The sequence below is a fragment of the Thermobia domestica genome, chromosome 18 (genome assembly GCF_964235325.1).
Source record: "Thermobia domestica chromosome 18, izTheDome1.hap1.1, whole genome shotgun sequence".
NCBI lineage: Eukaryota > Metazoa > Arthropoda > Insecta > Zygentoma > Lepismatidae > Thermobia > Thermobia domestica.
The window spans coordinates 49,332,342-49,357,070 of NC_137471.1; the positions used below are offsets into that span (position 1 = coordinate 49,332,342).

Sequence of the window (24,729 nt, forward strand, 5' to 3'; positions counted from 1 at the left end):
GTTTTTTTTGTTTGTTAATTTGTCATTTCATGCGCTGCGCTCTTATCCTTTTCTAGTTACTGACAGTAACAGAGAGAAGAGGCGGAAAAAACATTTTCTGCGAGAAAGACGAATGCCACATTTGGCATGAGTAGCTGCTTGGACATCCCTCGGAGAGACAGCGAACAGAGTGAATCAGCGTAGCTCCACCTCCTTACAACCTGGTTGTAACGTAACGAATGCGCAATAGAAAATAATTCGCCGGTTAATAGTAACAAACCTCCGTAAGTACACTGAGTCATGTTTCGGTATATAAAACAAGAAAATGTTTTATATCTTATAAATGTATGAACAAATTCACGAGTAACGTTGTTGGCGTAAAACGTTGACATATGTAACAGAAGCCTCACTGAAGCTGAACTCCCGCCAGTGTCGAAGGAGTGGCGGATGAATACAGTCTAAATGATACTAGTGCTTCTCTACACCCGGATTCCTGTTAGTCTAGCGGGGGACTGCGTGTAAACTTGTGTGATCTGGGCAGTGGCCGCGAGAGTTTAGAAATGTCTTCTAAGGGAAAAACTAGTTTGTTGTTGCCGGTATATGTTTCGGATGTGGAAGTGTTGTATGCTTATACTAGAAGAAGATTGAGTCAGTTTTCATTGTTGTCAATGTTGTATTGTAATTGTGTTCAAAGTTAAACGGAGACACTTTAGTGTTTAAATAGCCCTTTAGTGGATTAAATACCTAAAGGTAAGTTCTACTTTTCGTTTCATAGTAAAGAAAAATATGAATCATAATTTGTCAGTTGAAAGTTATTCAGAATAATTTGCTGAGTGACATGATGAATGAGTGAGCGAGTGCGTACCTGTATGTTTGTTGAGTGATATTGCAAAATTTAATGTTATTTGAATGTTCTGATACTATAAGTAAACTTAAGTATGTTTTTAATTTTTGTCGTTGCAGGAAGAACTGGATTTGGCCTGGTTTCCAAATACAGAGGATTTGTGGACAATTGTGAACCATAACAGTTTATATTATAATTAGTTACTTGGTCGGTGTATTTTAACAATGAAGATGCCTATCCTTCTGGACGAAGTTCCAGAGTTCGGACTTCCTGACGAAGCTCATTATTCCCAATATTTCCACTGGGACCAGGGTTTCGATGGTGGAGCGAGTGCGGAGTTTTATACGACACCCGCGCCGAGTGAGGACATATGGAAGAAGTTTGATATGGATTCCCCGGTTCGCCAGTTGCCACTTATGGATTTTGAGGATGACTCTTATTTCTCGTGTTTATCGCGTACACAATTAGACGTTTGGCCGAGTGTTGATTCGTGGCAAACGCTGGGCAAAGAGGCTCGGGAAATCCGACATCATGACTGTATGTGGGCAGGTTCATGTCTTAGTGAGGAACACAAGCGGGATATACCTAAAGCCGAGAAAGTAGTAGCTGACTCGTCGGTTGTGTGTGGTGATGATTCGTCGTTGTCAACACAGAAAATCTTAGGTGCAGTGAGTATGGTAAAGGCTGATACGTTCAGGACCATAAGTGATAGTGTTTTGAGTGCGAAACCCGAGCGTGTCAGGGACAGGAAAGAGGTCTCGCCCCTCGGATCTGATGGGGAGTCTCCACGGCCCGAGACTCCCCAGTCGCTCTCCGAGTCAGAGGACGATGAACAGTCAGACAGTGTGTTGAATAAAAGTTCTGTGAATAGTAACGATAGTAGTAGCAGTAGTAGTTTATTAGGTTACAATGACGTAGAAGACAGTGAATCTACTAACACTTTAGTGAACGTTTCTGAAGTGACAGGCCAAATGCGGACAGATACAAGTGGCGTAAGGCAAACTACATTAAGTGATCATAGTTACTCAACAGATCATAGTTATCATTTAATGAAAGGTGCCACCTCATTCAAGACTGATCATCTTGGAATTCAAACACCTTCGGATTCTGGTGAGTATGATAATAATATTTCGTGGAATTACGAGTAATTGAAACGTTTTATAGCTTGTTGGAGAATAATGTTAGTTGGTTGATATTTCCTTGTTATGAGTGATCAGTTATTTTGGCTTGTCATCGTAGTGTATGTAGGTTGGGTAATTGAAAGGCGATGGATGATGGGTGGCTGGAGAGCTATTCTGCGGACACAATAGTGCACTCGGCGCGACAGGAAAAGCGCGGGAATTCTTGTGATACGAAGGTCACGGGAGAGCCGGAATAGTTATTACGCTCAGTAAGGGGCGCGAAGGAATCTCAGCATTTTTGTTCGTGCTGAGGAGGGAAAGTAATCGCAGTGCATGAAAGAGTCGTGTTTTTTTTTCTTTTTCTTAGATATGAGAGTAAAAAAGTTGCAGTTGCTATCCTGTGGCTTGTTTTTCATTGGCGCTCTTCTTAGCAGCTTAGATTTTGCCATATTAGCTTATGTCAAGTACAGTAGCTGCTATTAGATTTCCCCTTTCGTCTTGACTGTTATTTTTTTTCAAATTCTGAAGAGCGTATTATCACTTTTTAGTGTAATCTATTTGAACAATGGCTGTTCCACCGGACTTTTCATATTTGTTTATCCACGTAAGCATATTTCGTAATGTTCAATGAAGATACAAGACATTTAAGTTAGTTATCACAGTTAAATGTCTCCTTACGCATATCGTGAATATTACGTTGGTTTGGTTCTCTAAGAATAATTTCCCATGTTAACTTATAAGCATTACACCTTATATTGTCTTTGTGCTCGAACTCTCAATGGACGTGCAGATTTGACAGTAGTGTAATCTTACGGCTTATGGATGTTAGGAGCTTAGTTTGACATAATACGCTGATTGGTTTTAAGTCTTTGCAAATACATTTAGTTACATTAACAATAGCATGTTGGAAAGTTATTTTTTCAATGCTATGGGGCGTGGGAAACTCGGGTTCGATTCCCGGCGGGAACTCATTTGGTTCGGATTCCTCTTTAATTACTAGTAGGTCTTGTCTCGTATAGCATCACTGCTGAAAGGGACGTTAAACTCAAAAACAAATGAATTGCTATGGACTGCTGTGAAGTATCGTGGTAGTTCTTATACGGCTACCACATCTTCATTTTTTAAAAAAAGTTTTCGATCTTCGTGAATGTTTTTTTTTTTTCTCCTCTCTTGCTGCAACTTTCCGGATTAATTGGTAAAGTTTTATTTTTGAAATATTCGCAATAAGACATACTGCATATACAAGAACTCTCTTATTGTCTCCTTTAGCCTGAAGGGCATAACCGTAGGATGTAAAGCTAGACTCAAGTGTTGTTTACTCAAGGAGACTAGTTGCGGTACATAAAACGTAATAGTATTGACACTTACATTAAAAACTAATTGCGGAGATTGGATTGATGTATGTGTTCTGTTTTTATATATAATTTCTTCCACGTCATGTTTTTGTAGTTCTCAATATAATTGGGGTTAGATTCTCGGATCAGTTATTTTTTTCACCATCAATTTAAAATAATTAGCGGGGGCAAGTCTGTCATAGGCCTATATATGACCTTTGTGTTCTACTTCCCTCAAAAGATATGTGATTGACCCAGTTTGATTTTAATTTTATGTGAATTTGGGAAAAGCACCTATCACACCTTTTGGGAAGGTTCTAGAACACATCCCCCCCCCCCATATAGGTTAGTAGATAGGTTGGTTCATTTCTACACCAACGATTAATATTTAATTCAAATTGTATTGTCGAGGGAGCGTTAGCGAGTGAAGTCTGGTTGGAGCCCCTCAGGACAAGTTTTTTGTTGTTATAGCTAAATGGGAAGGGGGACCTGTGGTCTAGAACCTTGCCACACCTTTTGCCTGCTCAATTTGCACCTTCGAAAATATTGGTAACAAGAACTTGGTGCGAAGGGGTATGGTGTTTTGCGGTATCGAACTTGTACTGTAATTGCTCCGCCCAATAGTCGTCTGTATTCTTTAAAATCCATTGAATAGTTGAAAGAAAAAAGTGCAGGGCTACTTGACTCGTAAAAATTACCGTCCATTTTGAATTCACTGCACTATTCTCCTGTTTCTAGATTTTATAATTCTAGATTTTTTCTAGTGAATACACAATATTGAGGATTGTCGCAGGTTCGACTCTCGCTCAAGGTGTGAATATTGTATATTCTTTCACTGTTCATTTCATAATTACTCGTGGTCTCCTTTCTGTTAGAAGCAGAATTGAGTGATGTTTAATAAATCGCAAAAATAAATATGAAATCCATCTCCAATGGGGTTCACAGGATTTATTTTTGTGTTATGGATGCTTTAAAAAAAATTCCTTGTTTTTGCAACTGCATTTCTTGACTAGTTCACAGTGTAGATATGTAAACTAATGGTATCAATATTTGTAATTAATCTAACTAATGGTGCTCTCAGCGCGTAAGAGTTGCGTTAAGGGAGGGGCGTGTCCAATTTCCAATAAAATAGTATGTATAAATGGTCGCAGTGTGGAGAGTTTTGCGGCATAATTTGAAAGCGAATTCTTCAGAGTTTATTGGTTATGTGATAGGGACTGTTATAATTCAATTATTATTATTATTAGTAGTAGTAGTAGTAATAACCAATGAGAGTTCATAGTTTCGAAGAGGCCACGATGGCTCAGTGATCGATCGTTCACCTTGGGGTCCTTGGTTCGATCCCAGCTCGCACGAAGTGAGCTTTGTGAATAAACACTACGTGAGTTTTCTCGGGGTTCTTCAGTTTCCTCGCAGTTTCTTCATTCCACAATTTCATTCATTTCTTAGCCTAGCTGTCATAACCATGGGGCATAAAGATTTCATTTTTTAAAAATAGTTTCGAGGTTAGTAAGCTATTTCGAATTGAGTTAACATTGCCGTTAGGTCTCTCGACTTCCGTCTTAGTTTCAAATTTCGTTCGGGACACAGTATGAGTGTATTATTCTTTAACAGTTTCTTATAATATTCGTTAGCCTGAAGGCCAAGGTATGGGATGTAAGATTTAGATTGAAATAGACATTTAAAAGTTACGAAATTACGATTTAAGGACGAAGAATTTTTGACTGAGGAAGCCGGCAGTCGCGATGGATACTAAGGGTTAGATGTTTTGAAGTCTGTAAAGCCGGTGTAACTGAAATATATCAGTTTTACGTTTCACACTTACGTTATGTGGGCTAAAGGATACCTTGATGATTATAATGGATGAAATAGTGGAGTGAAGGAAGAGGGAGGAAAAGGAGGAAACCGAAAAGACTCTCACACTGTTTTTATCTACCATAAGACCTTCGCGCGAGCTGGAATCGAGTCAGGGGCCCTACGCGCCAGAGGTGAATGCTTTACCGTTGAGCCACTTCGGGCGCTATAAGGCCTTATGTTTTTAATTATAAGACCCTTCTGACTACTCGGAATGGAGTAGTAGTAGTAGTAGTATGCATATCAGTGTTATTTATTGAACCATTGTTGCCCCTTCGTCTGTTGAGTTGAGCTGTTTTACTGATTGATGGATTTGTCCCTAACAGATACATGTATGCATGAGGGAATGAATGAAAGCTTGGTATGTGGTGTGGGAAATGATATTCGGCTCCCAACCCTCGCATTAGACGTAAGAGGATGATGTTTTGGTTTTTATATATAGAATCAGAATGGTCAGGGGTTGGGAGAATATTTCAATGAAATATTGAGAGGTAAGTACCTCGTGACTTGCTCTTGACCTTGGCTCGGCCTCGCGTCACAGCGGCCCGACGTTACGTAACGGGAAGGACGATGACCCTATCTGGTGCGCGTGAAGGTCGCATTGTTGCCATGTTGGGCTGCGAAATTTTCGTTGCTCCCTTCGTTTTTTTTTTTTTCCCTCCCTAGTCCGTAGTCTTCAATGTAATTAACTTTCACTAAGTTTTCGATTCGGTATGTTGCACAAGTTCGTCATTTACTGCAAGTTCTATAAATGTAGCAGTCTTCTTGGAATTAGCTTGTGCACCCACTCGTAGCAGAGTTGGAGCAGTCTTCGGAACACTGTCTTTTATTATCCCTGGTTCTCCCTCCGCTCATTTCCTTTTCAGCGAGATACAAAGTGCAGCGGTGGGGGAGGGGAGGTCCTTAGGGTAGACAGCAATACCGCTAAATATTGTTGTTTGCTCTTCCTCTCTAGTGATGGGGCTACTGTCAGTGGTCAAGTGCTCACCTCTGGTGCGAACGATTCGTGGTTCGATCCCAGACCATGAGAGTTTACGATGGGCATTGTGCGTGGATTCTCACTGTTCTCAAGTTTCCTCTCATATTTCAATTCGCCAATTCTTTTATACTGTTCCATTAACCATTAAAATGTCTACGGATCGTACGGATGATCTATAAGCTGTTAATATAGAGCAGGGACGGATCCTGGACTGACTTCTTGGGGGGGGGGGGGCGTTGTCATAATGCAACTTTTAAGGGCTCCAAACTCTGGGATGGATTTTATTTGTATATATAAAGTAAGAAAGTTCCCTCTTCTGGGGGGGGGGAGCAATCGTCCCTCCTCTGGATCCGCCCCCTGATGTAGAGTACATAGAACCTGAGGTATAAAATTGTTGAACCGTATACTTTTTCCTAAAATGTCTAATCGGTTCTAGATTTTATCAATTTCAGTGGGCAGTTCAAGGCTTAATTGTCATTTGTCCTCTTAGCGATTTCATTTTATTTAGGAGACAGTCATCACATATAAAAGCCTATTTTACCAATTGTGGTTGATAGTAACTGAATTATTTTAACCAGTAGTTAATGCTCTGGTATAGCAGTATGGTTCTAGTCTTGTAGTCTTAGAATTGCTGATTCGACTACTATAAATGATGGTTTATTGTACAATTTTAACCTACTTAACTATATGGGCGAGAGTACTTAATTGTTGTAGGCCCAAATTGTGAAGGATGAAATTAACATGGTTTTACAACGTTTGGTTTGAGGTTAGCAATGTAGGGGACTTATTTTTGGTTTTATAGTGTCACATTGATGTAATTCAATTATAAGCCGGAACTAGAATATTTTAATAATAATAATACACATTCATTACCATTAAATGTTGTATGTGCCCCTAATTCACTACTTTTAAAGAACCTATTAGGATGAGTTCTAGTTTTTTTTTTTTTTTTTCTTTTCTCGTAACGTCCTTCAATTTTGTTCCGTAATCAGAAATAAGATACCAATTTGGTTATTTCAATATTACCAACCTTGTAAAACAGCTTTCTTACAATCACAGTTCGTAGCAACCTGACATTTCGGTTGAATTAGGTCAGTGTAATATTCATCCAGTATCAAAGCTTCTGATTTTTATTCTTTTGATTTATATTAATTTTAAGCATAAGTTATCCAGAATGGTGGTTGGGCCTGGGTTTGTGCAAGTAATATTTCGTAATATATATTTTTTTCCTAATACTAACTTTGGACGAGTAGTCTGGTATTACTAGTGCTAGTGCGAAATAGGAATCGGCGGGTGTAATCACTGCTTGTTTGAATCAAACCCTTTCCTTGACGAACATACTCTTTCTGTAGCAACTCGATCTGGTTACAGTATATTCGACGACTGATAATCTATGCATCTGGCATTGCTACATTTTATTTTATTTGTTCAAAGATTTTAGATTTTTCTCCGTTCAAGCAGTGGGTAAGTTGCCACTTTATTGTGGGATTACTAAGGAAGGCGACTCCCGACATTTAATAATGTTTGATCGAATGTGAAATTTGACCCCTTCTCTTCGTATGGTAGTTTTTAACAGCTTGTGGCAGAAAGTTTAATTTGTTGCCATCTGTTCACCATTTCACTATTATTATTATTATTATTATTATTATTATTATTATTATTATTATTATTATTATTACTGAAAAGTACAACGACGTTGATATCTGTAAGTAGAGCAATGACTGTGAATTTTGCTTTCCACTTAAAATATATTGAATAAAGGGTTGGTGCGATGTCTACTCGGAAAATATGCTGGAAGAGAGGGACTCTCTCCCCTCCTCCCTAAGAATTGGCGGTAGCTGTGGGAAATAACGTTTGGAGGTAAGAGATGCCACTGTCTGGGCTTTATTTGGGAGAACTTTAGTCGGGACTAAAGATCGATTTTGCAGAAGAGTAGGTTTCGTGGGGTTGGGCAGAATCTAGGCGTGGCAGTTGTGGGGGACATGCGCGGAAGTAAATTCCGAATGAACCGGGTAACCATGACCTTTGAACTTTAAATGGAACGGTTGTGCATTTACTTCACAAGTGTAATAGTACTTCCTTATTTATGTATTTTGTTCTAATTTACTGTTAAATGGTTGTGTAGTTCTCGTTGTTTCGAAATTTCATACTAAAATCCCTAGTTTTGTATTAAGAAGCAGGACATACTTTTCTGGAGTTTGTCTTCCGTGTTCCTCTTTAAAACGGAAGAACGTGATTTAAAGGGCGTGGCGTCTGTCGGGTGTCGTAAGTGGCTTAAAGAGCTGTGTTTGCGAATAATATTGGCTACCAGTTTTCATTTATGAATATCCATATCTCGCGTACGAGTTGGGGTATTTACTAACATTGTTCCAGATTATGTTCAGACCGTATTAAACTAGGGACTAGAAGATGGGTAGGCGTGTTGACTGGGTCGATTCCAGTTACTGCTTAGTAGAACTGAGGGGCTAAATTAATTGTCGACGCAAATTGTAATTCCAGAGATGAATCTTTTATCTAAATATGTTCCGCAAAAGATGACTTGTTGATAGTTTTCAGTTTCAAAACTTCAGTAGAAATCTTTAACATTGAAATATCTTCGCAACTTGTGAAGGGTTCGGTTACCGTACAGTGGGTTATTCGATTTATTATTATGTAATCTTTCTTCAATTAACGGGGTTAAAGATGCAAACTTGTCGATTCTTGCCACAAATATATTTTAAAGTCGTGTAATCCCTATTTCGATGCGCTTTGCCATGACGCCTTTCTCCAAATTGGTCATAGTGAAGATTAGAACATTTATTGAGGATCATAGGCTCGAACTTATTCCGTATTAGCTTCACCGTGTAGAAGAGATGTGGATCAGTGGTTGAGGGCTTACTACTGGTGCGAGAAGTTCTGGTTCGATCCCATGTCACGAGCGTTTGTGATGGGCAAAATCATGATCGTGGATTTTCTATTTTTCTCACACGTTCTCATTCCACCAATTAATTTCTTTCGTAATAATCTGTTAATGAATGTGGAACGTAAAAGCGAAAAGGTTTTTTTTTTTTTTTTCCCCTCAAGTTTTAACTGTGAGGCTTAAACGTCTCAGTGGTTGGGACATCGAAGATTGAAGAGTCTCTCTGCAAAATATTTCTGGACTACATTACTTGTCTGATTTAAATTAGTTATCTTAATGTGTCATCGGTTTAAGTATGTTATTTCCGTGTTAGTGCCTTCTAGACGCCGAAATTATGGAAACTAGTTGAGGGCCGGGCGGGAATAAAAATGTTCGGAGTTCGATGTCCTTCCCCGTAGTCTAGCCACCGCACAAGTGCCCGATCGATCTCGTCTGTCGCATGCTTTGAAAGTCTGCAGCGTTGCCAGATAGCTTGCTCCAATGCGTAAAATTGTGTTACTGCAGTGTTTGATTTCCTACCATTGAATGGGAGTTGCAGTACCTAAATATTTTTTTTGCAGTACCTAAATATTTTTTTTTTTTAATTCTTTTCCATTGGGAATTCATTTCGGATCTTTTGGATTGGTTGCGGGGTTAGCTTGGGACGTGATTTCGTGTCATCGTTTCCACGTTGGTGTTCTCAATGGGAGAGAGGTTTTAATAGACTGAGCGTGGGAGATTGATTCTTGCCATCAATTATTAAATGAGGCAAAGGGAGTTGTCACTTCATTAATTTTTACATATTCTGGTGTGATAGTCCATATCTTCAGGATTTCATATATCAAACTAAATACGATAACACATTGAGCAGGGCAATGTGATAATATATTATATAATGCAATCACGCAACAGTTTCCACAGAATAACTGTATCTTCATCACACTTCCACTTCAAAACATCTGTACAAGCTAGTGGTTTCCAACTGGTATGTCGCACAGGGTGTGTCGCGAAATTTACCAGCCACCGTCTTCAGCGGAAGCAACAATGTACAGTACTTTCTATATAAACTTGTTAAACAGGTATTCACGATGGCATGGGCATTCAGTAAAAGTATAATCTGTGAAACAAGGTTGAGAACCACTGATATAGCCTAAGGCATTGGTTCTTAACAAATTCCTATCACGACCTCTATTTTATCACATCCTCTTGCTGGCGATCCCCTTTTTTTTTTTAGTTTGTTTGGGATTTTTATTGCGGAGATCTCACGATATCCATCTATTTCTACAATAGTAGAATCCCATTTCTTGTATATAGTAGATATAGTAACTTCCCTAAAAGCGAATGGATTAAATCAAATTTGGTCATTTCATTCATCTTCCGCTTATCTTCGCGATCCCATGAAACCCTCTCGCGATTCCCAGGTTGTGAAACCTGGCCGTGACCTTTTTATATAATATGTTCTGTTTTGAGATCCTAATGTAGCGTAAGGTGCGGGATTCAACCAAATTCTTTATTTTCAAGAATGTTCAACCTGAGGGGACCATAGTTTGAGAAGCTGTTCTACACACTGTTTTTAATGAGTAGTTTCGGTTTCCGTAATGTTTTGTAAACCGATGCGGGGGAAGTTGATTATCCTTTACGATATTTTATTCACGTTATCCCCTTTTTAGTTGGTATTTTATTAAAGTTTGTAAGCAATAACATGCAGCCTTATGAAGTAGATTTCATTGTTGGGACATTGCATTTAAACATAAACTACCTACATTTTAAAATTGAAACAGTTTACTTGATTTATTTTCGTTTGTTTGTTAATAATCAGGGATTCCCCTCTTTTGTGACTACTTGATGAATACTGATAACTAGTTAATCTGAATTATACACTTAGTATTGTTTCATATCCTTCTAGTATCAGGTTTCCATATGTGATAATCACTGTTAGTGATTAACATGTGTATATAAGTAAAATGTATGCTTTAATACAATTGTAAGTTGTAAATGATTCGTCAGCCGTGAGCTTAACAGTGTCTTTTCTTATATTTTCACAGAGGAGGAGATTGACGTGGTTTCCCTGGGTGAGAAGACTACAAATGGCCGTTCAAGAACGACGACACCTAGTGGTTTGCCAAATAACCCGTCACCTCAGATCCGACAACAGTTACAGCTGAAGGTTGCAGCGATGGCGGCATCGAAAACAAACCAACAGAAACCTCAACACGAGACTAAGACTGTGCCCGTTCGGATTATGCTTGGTGATCAGACACTAATCCGGTCGGTCCCGGCTTCCAGCATCAGACCTGGTGTAAAACGGTTTAGTACGGACATGAATGGCAGTACAAAGTCATCGAAACGGGCGAAAATTCATTCAACCCCGTCTCCTCGAAAGCGCGGTTCTCGATCAGGTAGCGATTCAGAAGACCCTATTGAGAAAAGGAGTATCCACAACAACATGGAAAGGCAGCGCCGCATTGATTTGCGTAATGCCTTTGATAATCTCCGTGTGTTAGTTCCTGAGGTGGAGGACAACGAAAAGGCGGCGAAAGTAGTGATACTTCGTCAAGCAGCAATCTATTGTCATGAACTTACAGCGAAAGATGTGTCGCTTACTAAAAAAGCCGAAGACCTAAGAAGAAGACAGGAACAGCTCAGAGCACGAGTGTCACAGTTAAGACGAATGTTGGCAGCGAAACGATGAAGTGTCGTAGTTATTTGGATTTTTTTTTCATATGTATAAACTGCTTCTATTAGATTCCATATTAATCGAAAGATACTTATGGATTTTTAGTTTTGTAGATCATTCGCCAAAGTATGAAGTGACCGTACTTTAAAACATGTATAAGATAATACAAGCGTCAATCACGTTGAATTTAGTTATGCGTAGTGAAATGAAAGAATAGACCACGTGGCGGTTTAGAAACATTAGTGGACAGAGTGTACAGTATATTATACATATACTAAATATGTATATATATTATATATAAAGCTAAATGCCAAAGTATGTTTATAGTGTGATAAATATATACAGAATAGATTACATTTCTAGTGCCTTTTGTTTATAAATATTTTATGCTTATAAAATCAATATATATATATATGTATATGTATACAGTTAGAAACAAGTAAATACTGAATCAGTTCTGTAATTTTGTTAATTGGTATTCGATAGGAACATATCATTGCTGGTTTGTTTACCATTTGGAATATGCTGTAGTCAAAACCTTATATTTGTACTTGTGATTTGTTATAAAAATTAGCATTTTTTTTTAAAAAAAATATTTCGTTACCAGAAATCCGTTGAATCTTGTAACATTTTGCTTTCAGCGTAACTGTTTTTCATTAGTGAACATAATTACTGTTGCCTTAGGTTTATATGATAACACTGTCTCAAAAAGTATTTTGTATGTGTGTTTTTTCCTTCTTTTTTTTACATTACAGAAGGCGCAATATTATATTTGTGTATAATTATATAAATATATATATATATATGATGAATATGTACAATCTTTGTATATTTGCCTTAACGACAGTATGATATATTTTTTTTCTAAAGTTGTTACCATTTAGTCTATGTAAAATTTTGTTCCCTATCTACGTTATGTAAAGAAAATGTAACACTAGAAAAAATTGAAATAAGCTTATTTGTATAATATCTTGTACCTAGTATTTATGCACTATGCTCAAATTTTACGTAGTGGGAGGGTGGGATAGTTTTTTTCTTTTTTTCAGACTTTCAGTTAAAAGAAATTTAGAATTAAAATAATGGGATAGATGAAGCAAGCTGAATAACTATTGTATCACGCATTGTGGGCGTACAAAGCTTTGGCATTCTGTGCGGTCATGTATGTGTGTGTGTGTATGTAAAGTTTATGCATACTATGGACGTGTTAGGATTTTTTTTTTTTTAATTTCTTATCAGTAGTAGTATCTTTACCTCAGTATATTTTGTACTTTTGATAAATTTTACAAGAAAAGCAGAATTATTATATGCTTCTAATAATAGTATTTTGATGTTTAGTTTCTTCGTGAAGGGAAGAAAATGTTTTTTTCTGAAGAATCAAAATTCTGTATACGAACCTAAGAATTGTTTCTTTATATGTATGTGAAATTTGGCTCCTATTTGAATTTCTAACAATATTATCTGTTGGATTCGTCCTTTCCTTTGTTTCATTGGAAAATTTCTGCGTACTTGACAGCCTTACGCAGACCACACATAACTAACGTGTTACATGTTATTGCTTTTGAACGAATTGCGTGTTTAAGTACAGATTGGCTCTTGGTCCTTCTTGAGTACGGTAATAAGTGGTACTTCCATAAACTTCTTAGTGTGGGTTCTGCACTTTGAGTTCGTTTCTTGTTTTTATTAATAATAGTATGTGAAAATCAGCGTATAACCTTTTCCCCCTCCTCCCACTACTGTAAATGATACTAATTGTAAGGGGAGCCAATTTCACAATACATACATTGTAGGAAAAAAAAATGTAACAGAAATATAAAGATTTAAGAAAAACTGGAGTTGTGCATAAATTCTCGATTGTACTTAAAATAAATTTGAAAGAAAAAAGAAATTAGAAAATATGGTTTTTCAAAGCAATTTAAGACTGTTATATAATAATTGGTTACAGAGTTCCTTGTTTTCAATGAAACATTATAATATATGTTAAACAGTAAAACTGTGAGTATTATTTTGTCTTCATAGGTTTTTCTTTTATTTTTTTATGGTTTGCTCTTGATCTTCGGCAGTTATAAAGGTATAAGGAGCAAGATTTCGTAACCAGATGTGCAATTGAGTGGGGGTTGGTAACTATTATCTTAAGTTACTGCTGTTCACCACCGAGGCTATATGATACGTGGACCTACTGATTAACGTAGAATCCGAACCACATGAGTTCCCACTGGGAATCGAACCCGGGTCTTCCACACTGAAGTCGCGTACGCTAACCCCTTAGCTACGAAGGAGCGCATGGGACGTTTTAATCGCATTTTGCTCAACTGCTAGTCACCGCTTAGCAAAATTTGCAAATACATCTGGTATCCCTGAAGGAGGTGGCAGTATTTTTTGGGAAGTATTAGTATGAGTGATGCTGACGATATAGAGGTGGTGAACTTTTTTTTTTTTTTTATATATATACCTTGTATTACTTACCCTGTACTTATTCTTCTGGGGTAACACGTGCACATATAAATGATAAATACTATTACAAAGACAATTCCAACACGTGGGAGTTTTTTTTTGGGGGGGGGGGGGATTTTATGGGAAATATCTGAATGAGCGTCACTCAACTCACTCGCTAACAACTGATTTTTTGAAATTCCAACTTCTACAAAGAACCATTACCACATGTTGCACGTCGTTAGAAAAATCATTCCATCACCATTTATGCGCGCTAGATTTCACCTCTATAATATCTGCAGGGCGGGCAATAAGCAACATGTCAAATATGGTTCACAACCGTATCTCAAACCGTTGGTAATGGAACACATGGTCATATGAACTTTTTTGCTTTAGAATTACCATTTCCCAAAGTCTCGCCGCTTTCTCCCGGGACACCCTGTATATCAATAAGGTTCGATCTCTACTCTAGTCGCATATATTTTCCTCATACTTATTTAATTCGGTCTGATAGTGGATGTCTGTAATGGTGATGGCGTTACATTTATTGAACAATTACTTTCAAGGTTACTGGAGTCTTACATATTCACCTTCACCTAGTGTAATGCGGTTGTTTCTAGCAAACGTGGTTTTGGAAGTGTACGATGGGTTTGAATTTATTCGCCACAAAAATTTAGGGTAATGAATAGTAAAAATGATTGCACGTTCCTAAAAGTTGTGATAAAACAGTGTGTCTACTGATAACCTCAAATACTGGAAATCTCTATGGATACTGGAAATACTGAAAATTTAGTGGAACTTATAGTGTAGTGCTAGAGAAATGTAAAAGTTTCCGTTGAAACCCATAGGCAGATCTATCATCTGAGTGTAGGTGGTGATGGGACTAATTGGCCAACCACTGAAAAAGCTAGCTAATTCGACAAACACAATGTATAGTAATAAGAGGCCTAATTATTTGGTTGGGTGTGGGGATGAATGGGGGCAATTTACCAATGCAAATTAAATTGTATTACGGCAGGCGTTCTTGGAAAAGTAACGTCTAAGAAAGAACTAATTTAAGTTTCTTGAGTTTCTTAACCCACTAGTTTTTTGCATTCTCTGTGTTAGAATATTGAAGACTGCCTTTGCAACGTATTTTACAGACTTACATACCAGTATACATTCGTGTGTGATACTTTAGTCTATTTTTCAGTTCACCGTAGTATGCTCGGAATTCGAAGTAAACTCCCGTAGACGCTATGTACACTCAAGTCCAAAATTATTGTCACATGTCCATAAATATGTTGTTGTAGGAATATAATTTGATAACGAATTCGCCCGGTATTTCTTATAATGTTAGTATGTGTATAGTCGGCGAAGACACGTATGTGGCAAATTTCATGTCAAAAGAGTAGTAAATACGAATAATAAAACGAAAATAAAACTTTCTTGTCCATTTACCAACATTTTGTTTTACTCATTCTAATTTTCGTATTTATAATTCTTTTCCTATGAAATTTACCACAAATATACATTTCACGATTATACACATAGTATCAGTATTAAAGGTACTCTGTAAAATCATTATCAAATTATATTACATGAAGGCAGTTACAGATATGCGACAATCATTTTGGACATGAGTGTACATTTGCATCATGCTGGATGTTCTTGTCCTAATGCACTATTATAATAGCTGATCTTTTGTTCAATAAGTCAGCGTAGAAAATTAGGGGTTACTCTCAATTATTAAGAATAAGGCAGTGGTGTATGTAAGCTAGAAGTTTCATTCAATTCATAAGTGCTCCCAATGTAAAACTGCTGCAAGAAACTCATCGTAGCTTCACTTTTCAGCAGCAAGGTTATACGAGACGAGGGCAGTTTTACTTGGAATCCGAACCACCGCCATGAGTTCAATTTTTTTTATGCTTTCCCACCTTAAATCGAACCCGGAACTGCACGCGCGTTAACCACTAGGCCAGCCGGAAGAGCGCTACTTACAGTAATCTCGTGACTTCTGCTATGATTACTAGGTGGGTTATTTATTTTTACAGTGCAACCAAGAATGCTATTCTATTAACGATAAGGACATGGGATTTTGTAATTTCATTTCATTTTATAGGGCACTTTGGGGCTGAGCTAACTTAGATCTATCCATCCCAGTCAACGGTACCTTTACACAGCAATATTAGCTACATCCAGGGGCGGTTCTTGAGGAAAGTCATGTCGGTAAAATTGAAGTTTTATTGTTACAAGCTGATTTCTTCAGTTTGTAGCAGTAACGATCAATTTCTACCTATGTCTTCCCTCAACAGCCGTCACCGCATCATATGCGTATAATACGTGCCCATGGACTAGGTGCATTGAAATACTGCTTCTCGTGAGAGAGAATTTGAGTGCTGGGTTTGGTCCGAGGGAAAATGGACGATCATTCGTACTCATCAGATAGTGTTGGCATTGCTGCATTCACATTGCGTCGTGAGGAAGATTTGGGAGCTACATGAAAATGTCGGTCTAGAAGATAAAGGCAAGGGCAACAAATGTGCTGACCACGCATTTCTCCAACGGCATGAGTACCACAAGCCAGATGGTAATCCCTGGCTCCTAAGGGCTGTTCGAGCCAGGAGTTTTATTCAGGTTTAGTTTCATACAGCATGTTGGACAAACGTCTTATCACAAACAAACCCGTATTATTGGGACTGAAGGCTTCTGTTTCGTTTTAAAGGTAGTGTGGTTCCTACAGTCCTAGAAAGTCAGGAAGGTTTTATCAAATACAAGTCTTATGAATGAAGACACTAAAACGAAAAGAGGCTGCTAAGTTAGTATGTAGAATTTTTTTTTTTTTTTAATTGCTAGTTAAACAAAGGTGGGTTGGTTTCTAACTTAGTCTTGTTTGCTTGCCAATCTAGCGATTTGTGTTCAATTCCTGGTGGGTGTGGAAATTCTTTCACCTCGTAACAATATTAAATAGTATTATTCGAAGTAACTTGCAAATATCGAACATAAAGAGTGAGTTGGAGTTCCTTCGTGGCTAAGCGGTTAGCGTACGCGCCTTTGGTGTGGGAGACCCGGGTTCGATTCCCGGCGAGTTCGGATTCCACGTCTCATAGCCTCGCTGCTGAACGGGACGTTACACTCAAAATCAACCCCACTCAGATGTGTTATGGTCTGCTATGAGAGGAGAAAGCAGACAATAAGAAATTATTTCTGAATATTCCTCAGTATTTCAGAAATCAAGGGATATTAAAATATCTACAAAATGTAACCATGGCCAGATTTACTATTTTGCCGCTTCTCACTCTGACCTTCAAAATTTTTAAAAAATAAGTTTACATTGTGAATACCTTTATTTCAACGTTTTTGTATAAATTTTCGTTTTGAATCTGGCGCAAAGAAAGATCTGAATTGTTACAAATTAAGTTCTATTTCTACTTCGAGTGGCGATAGGAGAGAAGAAAGTACGTATGGTGATCATGAAAATAACTGGATTACATATGAATATTCCAATGGATGTACGCTTCATGATACCCACATGCCCAAAAAGGGAGTTCGGATGTTTGTCCGTCCGATGTAAGAGTGCACCAAATTTTGAACTACCAGCGTTTTATAAAGATATTCTAAGATTCTTCATCTTTAATAAAGAGATTCTAAGATATTCTTGGTACTCCTAAAGATTAGGATAGTTTACTGAAAGATGAAAATACACAATCTTTTTTTTTTTTTTTTTTTTTTTTTGTTTTGTTTTGTTTTGAAAACTGATCTAACGAGTTTGTTTATATTTCATACATCAATATTAAGCAACCTAATACTGTGATTTAGGTCATTTCTTTGGAAAAAGTTGAGAAGGAATAGTTTGCTCATACGATTTTTTCAAAAGAAAGAAAAAAAAAATAGAATTATACAGGGTTCCTACTTGTTAGGAAAGTTTTATAAAATATATTGTTTCTCTAATGGTGTAACTTGAAGCTTCAGCGCAACCCTTAGTTAGCGCTCCTACTTTCGATATATTTTGCGCCCCTGGAGTCGTACGCCTTCGAGCGCCGCGGGAGTGCAATTTACACCTATGTTTCTAACATTAATTGTACACCAGTTTCAACTTAGCCAACCATTAATTTAATACCTATTTGTTTTTTACTGCTGTTTTTATGGGAGGTAAGTCAAATGTACGTGTGAGCAGTTGATTATCATTTGTCTCTATAGAGAAAGTATTCTCATATATAAATATTCACCTTTATTTATATGTCAGCGTCATCCGACACCTGTCATGAAAGTCAGGGAATTTCCTGCCAAAGGTCGGAGAAGTCAGGGAAATAGATTTCTCCGGATCAGTAGGAACCCTGTTATATTTTAGGAATAAAATGTGTAATAACCTGTCAATGTTGTTAGTCATTTCTTGTGAAAAAAAAATCTATGACGAGTATTTATTCTTAGGGAGTTTTTTTTCTCGGACTATTTTCTCAAAAATTACTCAGAATTGATTTTTTTTTTATATATTTCATAAATAAACAGTTCGTTAGGAACAATAATTTTGCGTCCCCCATTCTCATCAAAACGTCCCCATAGGTAGTTCCTCTTGAGGATAAGTGTTTTTATATTATTATTATTAAATATAATTTTCCAAAGTACAACGTGTGAAGATTTGTAACTATAAACCATTAATAACCACAAAACATGGAATAAGCGATTTCTTGTGGGGGAAAAAATCGCATGGGGTAGTTTTAGGATGTTTTCTTCGGGCGATTTTTTTTAAATGCCTTATAATTTTCGCATTTCTCTTATAAATGTTTTTAGCAATAACTGTAGCATAACCTGATTTAGTTTAAGATATGGGAACGAGAAAGTTTAGTGAGGCGGTCCATGCCTTTAATTACGATACATGTATGCACTATAATAATGAAAGAAATTCGTTTTGACTTTTCGTCCATAATAGTATGAATTTCTAGCACTAAAAATGTTACTAAAACGAATGGAATAATTGTTTTGATTGATAATATTTATGTTTACTGTAATACATAATAATTATTCAGTATTTTTTTTTTTTTTTTATTTCACACTAGAATCATAAAAGGAAATGAAGGGAAAATGACTCAGTGGTACATCCGCAATTTTGTTCTGTATCCGCAAAGAGAATGAAAACATATCCGCGGGAAACTATAGATCCTATTGGTGCGGATATATCTTGTTGTATAGGATTTTAAGTTTATTAAGATGATTTTGCGTTCCTTTGTTTTTCACTGATTTCCTTCTGGAGTTTTCTGTTATACCACCGTGGAGGTTCTATTGGTACGTACAGCTGCATTAACATATCTTGTTTACGTTGAACTATTGTCATTTTTCTAAAAACTTAATAGGCTTAAGGACCCATCTCCCACTCTAACTCACTACCCACCAAAACCATCGTCATGAACTGTGACCCATAGTCTGACTAAAGATCTTACAGTTTACATTAAGTAAGATAAACAGCAACAGTAATATCAGTACCACGCATGAGTTAGAGATCTGCACGGATTGGAAAATTTAGCCCGGCCCGGCCTGTGAAATTACGATGTGAGGCTCGACCCGAGTCTGAAATATGTTTTAGCATTTAGGCCCGAGCTCGTGTAATAATCAAATAAGCCCGAATTACAGAAAACTTATAATTTATGCAAAATTGTATTTTTATTTACTGCAATTAGAGGTTTAATTTTAAAGTTGTGTTTTAAAAGTTCTCCAGAAAAAAACTATCCAATAAATACCGTAGTGTACAAAGTTAGGCCAGAGAAATAAGCTTGTGTATTTTAAAATTTACGGCCCGGGCCCGAAGTAATATATGCTCTGTAGGCCCGTGTCCGGCCCGACACCGTCCAGACCTCTAGCATGAGTATCAACATTACATCACTACGAAAATACGCGTACAACATAACAGTAACACAAACACTTTTGTTTTTGTGTTACTACTGCCTACACACATTTTCGTTTCCAACATTTATCTCATCGTTGTTCCCATTACGCGATATATGGAACCTGCAGCGCAGTACTGTCTCGCTGGCTGTCTATACACACGTTTGCATCCTTCCTGCGTGTTCTCCCATCTTCGTGCATTGAGATGAATCTGCGTTTCTTTCGCATACGGGCAAAATATGCACCCAAACCAAAAACACGTATTTTCTGTTTTCGTTTTTTCTTTCTTCCTGCACCTTCCTTTTCGCTCATTTCCTTAACACATTGCGACAATGTTGCACATGTGATTGGTTCATTTCCGAATGTTCTGCTTTCTTCGCATGGGTTTGGGTATTCTACTTCATTGCCTTGCGTTGACTATGGGTAGTATTTCGTACATTTATCCTTTTCCGATATCTCTTCTCGTTCTCGCTATATTCCACATAATCTCATTTTGACTCCATTTTTATGTCCCTATTTGACCCTTTCAATGCGATTGTTGGCCGATATAAAAAAATACGTGTCGTTTCTTTTTCGATGTTCTCTATGTCTGTGCAATCTTATCACAATTGGCGTGTTACACCTGGGTACCCTGCCTTGTAAGTCCTATCGTCTCTTAAATGCATAACGTGTAAATCATAAATCTGAATCAATTTTGGACGAGGATAAGCTATTCTGAATTTTAACCTGTTGAAGAGAACTCAAACATAGTGAAATAGTTGAGGACTTACGTTGTAAATGGTGTCAGTTATGGTGCTGCTGTTCATCAGTTTTTGTATCGGATACAGATTTTGTAGTTACTCTGTAGTTCTCTTTAGCATTGAAAAATATCACGTATTTTATCACAAGGAACTAGAATCAGAATTCTAAATGCCTCAAAATAGTCTCAATTTCCTTTAAAATATTAAATTATTGTATCAATACCAGTGAATTTAATCTCATTACTTCACACACACACACACACACACATTATATATATATATATATATATCCATCCTTGAAACTTTCGCACTATTGATCGTTGTGTCGACAGTTTTCTGGCGTCATGCCACCATCTTTTCTTGTTCGCTCATGGTGGATGTTAAAAGGGGTAACTGCCTCATAAATCCCACCCCCTGCCTACAGTGTAATGGTCGGATGTGACGCAAATCTCTCAAGCTAGTCGACGAAACCCAGGAACTTTTAAATCTTTGGAGATATATATATATATATTTCTTTCGGAAAAGTTTTAGCTTGTTTTTTTCTTTTCTTTTCTTTTCTTTCTTTCCTACAGGGCTTTTAAGTTTTCATTTTAAACAAGTTGGCCATAGCATGATGCTAGATTGAGATTATATTGCTGATTAAATGACTTCCAAATAGCATAAACTTCTCTAATATTATAAGTGTTTAACAACAACAATGACAAAAAAAAAAAGTCCAAGATTGAATCAATCGACAGATCTCTTTGAAGTGAAATGAAATATTTTAGTTTAACGTTCCACGTTTATGCCTTTTAGGCTAAGGGGGACGGATAATTAAGGCAAGCGAATGATGATGATGATGATGATGATGCAAGAATTAGTGGAATGAGATTGTGGGAGGAAGCGAGAATGACCCGAGAAAACCCACGGACAAAATGTCCACCACAATCTTACTTGGCCAGGAATCGAATCAGGCCGATAGCTAGCCCAAGAATGTGTGTGTGTGTGGGGGGGGCGATCCAACCATATTTTAGTTCATTTGTAAGCCTACAGTGAAAATTTTTAGGGGGGAAGTACTAATTTATGTGGAGCCCCTAGCCCCCCTTGGATACGGGCCTGGATCGAACCGGTGACCTCACGCGCCAGAGGTAATCACCTCCTTCGCATAGATAGATACATCTCTTTGAACTAAGCAAAATGGTATGGATCAGTGGACAGGATTCTCGATGGTGAATATAAATTTTTCGTAGTTTTTGAGAAAAACTTTTATAAACTTAAAGTTGTTACTGTGCCATAACCAGAAGTAAAATACTGAAGTATACCTGATCAACTCTTACATTTTGCTATTTTTACCTATAATATTTTCCAAAGATAACACTGAGTTGAACGAAATGACATGCTTGAGTGTGAATCACTGGCCTAACTACGTTTTATGCCCCCCGCAAGAGAACACCCAGGGCCCCTTGCCTTAAAAACATTTTTATGGAATGATAGATAACATAATAAATAACCATACTTTCCTGTATCTGTGAATTTTGTTATACATATAACTTATTCATAAGCTTGGCAGTGGAAGATGGACTTACTTCTTTGCACTCAATGACGTTAGTCTTCATGAAGAGTAGCAGAAATTAATTGAATGTTTTCCTTGCTTTCCTGCAGTGCCGTGTAGTGGTAAATCAGCGCCCGGGGCGAGAGTATACGACGGCGCCCTCTTCCCCGTATGAGTAAAGTCGACAGACCAGCCGCGAAGCGCAAAAAAATTTAAAAATTAACCCTGCTTTTCCTTGATTTTGAGCACTTTTTATTACTTTTCCTTCCATTTTATTTATCTATATATTTCCTCCTGAATTTTGGGCCCCTATACTTCGGGGTCCGTGGCCGTTGTCCCGCTCCTCCCTCTGGCCCTGTCAGCCAAATCCTTTACTGAAATCCCTACACCCATTTCTTTAGCTTCGTCCGTATTAATTGAAAGCAGTGCTAGATTACTTAAGTTATTTTGACCCATTTTGCTTGTCACATAGTTTTATATTAATTTCTAGTTTGAGAACGACCTTTTCGCAGAATTGACAGAGACAGGGAGCCTGAAAAACTACAAATACGAGGTAGTAAGTTCTGTAGAGATAGACGGCAATGTCATTTTACAATTAAAAGCCTTGTAGGTCAAACACAGAATACTGAACATTTATTTCAGATTTCAGCTGTTTCACAAAGCAAATTACTTCCATCGGAAACGAAGAACCAATATTGCAACTACAAGTTGTTTGAAGCATCTGTGCCCTTCTTAGAATTTCATCATCAATGAGATGAATTACATTGACAGGAAACAAAAAGGAAAAGTTGGATACTATATCACGCAAAGATGTAAAACGACAATGGAGCTGTGAATTTAGTATATCAAATAGTTTAATATAGATGTTAATTCTAAAGTTTGATTCAATATTTCCCGCCAAAGAAAAATATATTAACTAACTCTATGGCCTATGGAATCCGGAGGTTCAATGTGGCGTTCACAAAAGCTCTCCACTGACTTCTATCCTTAGCTAACTGCATCCAGTTTCTACTTTGTATTCCTATCTCTGCGAGATCCATCTTAATATTGTCCTCCTATCTGCGCTTAGGTCTTCCTAATGGTCATTTTCCGATTGGTCTTCCAGTCAAGACTTTGAAAGCGTTTCTACTTTCTTCCATCCTAACTGCATGACCCGCCCACCTAAGCCTCCTAGACTTGACGACCCTAACAATGTTGGGTAAACCATATAAATTATGTAGTTCCTCGTTATAAAGTTTCCGCTATTCTCCATTCCCGTTCCTCTTAGGTCCGAATATTCATCTCAGGTTCTTGTTCTCAAATACTTTCAGTCTATTTCTTCCCTCAGAGTAAGTGACCATGTTTTGCAACCATACAGAACAACAGACATGATTATCGTTTTGTATAAAGAAAAATATATAGCCTATAAAAAACGGCGAACTGACTTTCCCCCTTTTTGTTCGTAGTGCTTGACCTACACGTCAAGCTTCCCAAAGATAGCCGAAAAAAGGGGAGAGTGGAACAACATTGCCGACTAATACAAAACTGAAAAGCATATTGATTCGACCTATTAGGAGGGTAGGGTGAAGGGCCCTTTTGGAAGTGTCGCCTCCTCCCCGCATTGCGGGCTCTCGCGCCATAGTAGTTACGCCACTTGTGAATTCTCATGTGTAATTTTCGAAAAACAAATTTTTATGGCGTTAAGGTTTGTGGTTCCGTTAAGGTCGATTTAAAGGGACAAGTTTTGCCGATAGATGTCACTAGAGTTTTCGTATCTCTCATGTATTTTTTTACCTTTCACGAAAATTCACGATTTCTCTTACAAATTTCAAAATAGGGACTTCAAATTTTTAGAGAAGGAACTTCATAACCTATCGAAGGCAACAATCCGTGCCGATTTTTTTTTGTTTAGAATTTTCTTCATTCTTGAAACGACTTGATTGTTGAAATTGATATTCAAACCTTTAACAATATAGCTGTTTCGACAATGAAGAAAATTCTAAATAAAAAATCGGCATCGGATTGTTGCCTTCGATAGGTTATAAAGTTCCTTCTCTAAAATTTTGAAGTCTCTGGGCTGAAATCTGTAAGGGAAATCGTGAATTTTCGTGAAAGGTAAAACCTACATAAGAGAGATACGAAGACTGTAGTGACATCGGCAAAACTTGTCCCTTTACACCAACCTTAATAGTTTGTGTTCTATTGGAACACATTATTTATTTACTTATGACTGAATATGTAAAAAAAAAAAAAAAAAAAAAAAAAAAAAAAAAAAAAAACACTGTTATGTAGCGGCTTGTTGATCTTTCTTAACAATGACACTTACAGTTCTAACATTGACACATCCTACTAAAATAGACGCACATATTACTTTTAACGTAAATGTATTTTAGAAGTTATCCTTTGTTCTTTCAACGCAATACTACAATAATCCTCGGATTTCGAGAAAATTGATTTGATTTTCAGATTAGCGTTCCTTTTAGCAGCGAGGCTATATGAGACGTGGGGCCACAGCTTAACATTG

The 24,729-nt window shown here is 37.3% G+C and overlaps 1 protein-coding gene across 1 annotated transcript; it reads left to right on the forward strand.

Moving 5' to 3' along the window:
• Nucleotides 1-380: 380 nt before the first annotated feature.
• LOC145675589 (uncharacterized) lies at nt 381-13,656 on the forward strand. The gene is made up of 3 exons (XM_081746117.1): nt 381-729; nt 943-1,933; nt 11,035-13,656. The coding sequence occupies exons 2-3, from the start codon at nt 1,048-1,050 to the stop codon at nt 11,679-11,681; spliced, it is 1,533 nt and encodes a 510-aa protein (XP_081602243.1). The 5' UTR covers nt 381-729; nt 943-1,047; the 3' UTR covers nt 11,682-13,656.
• Nucleotides 13,657-24,729: the final 11,073 nt, after the last annotated feature.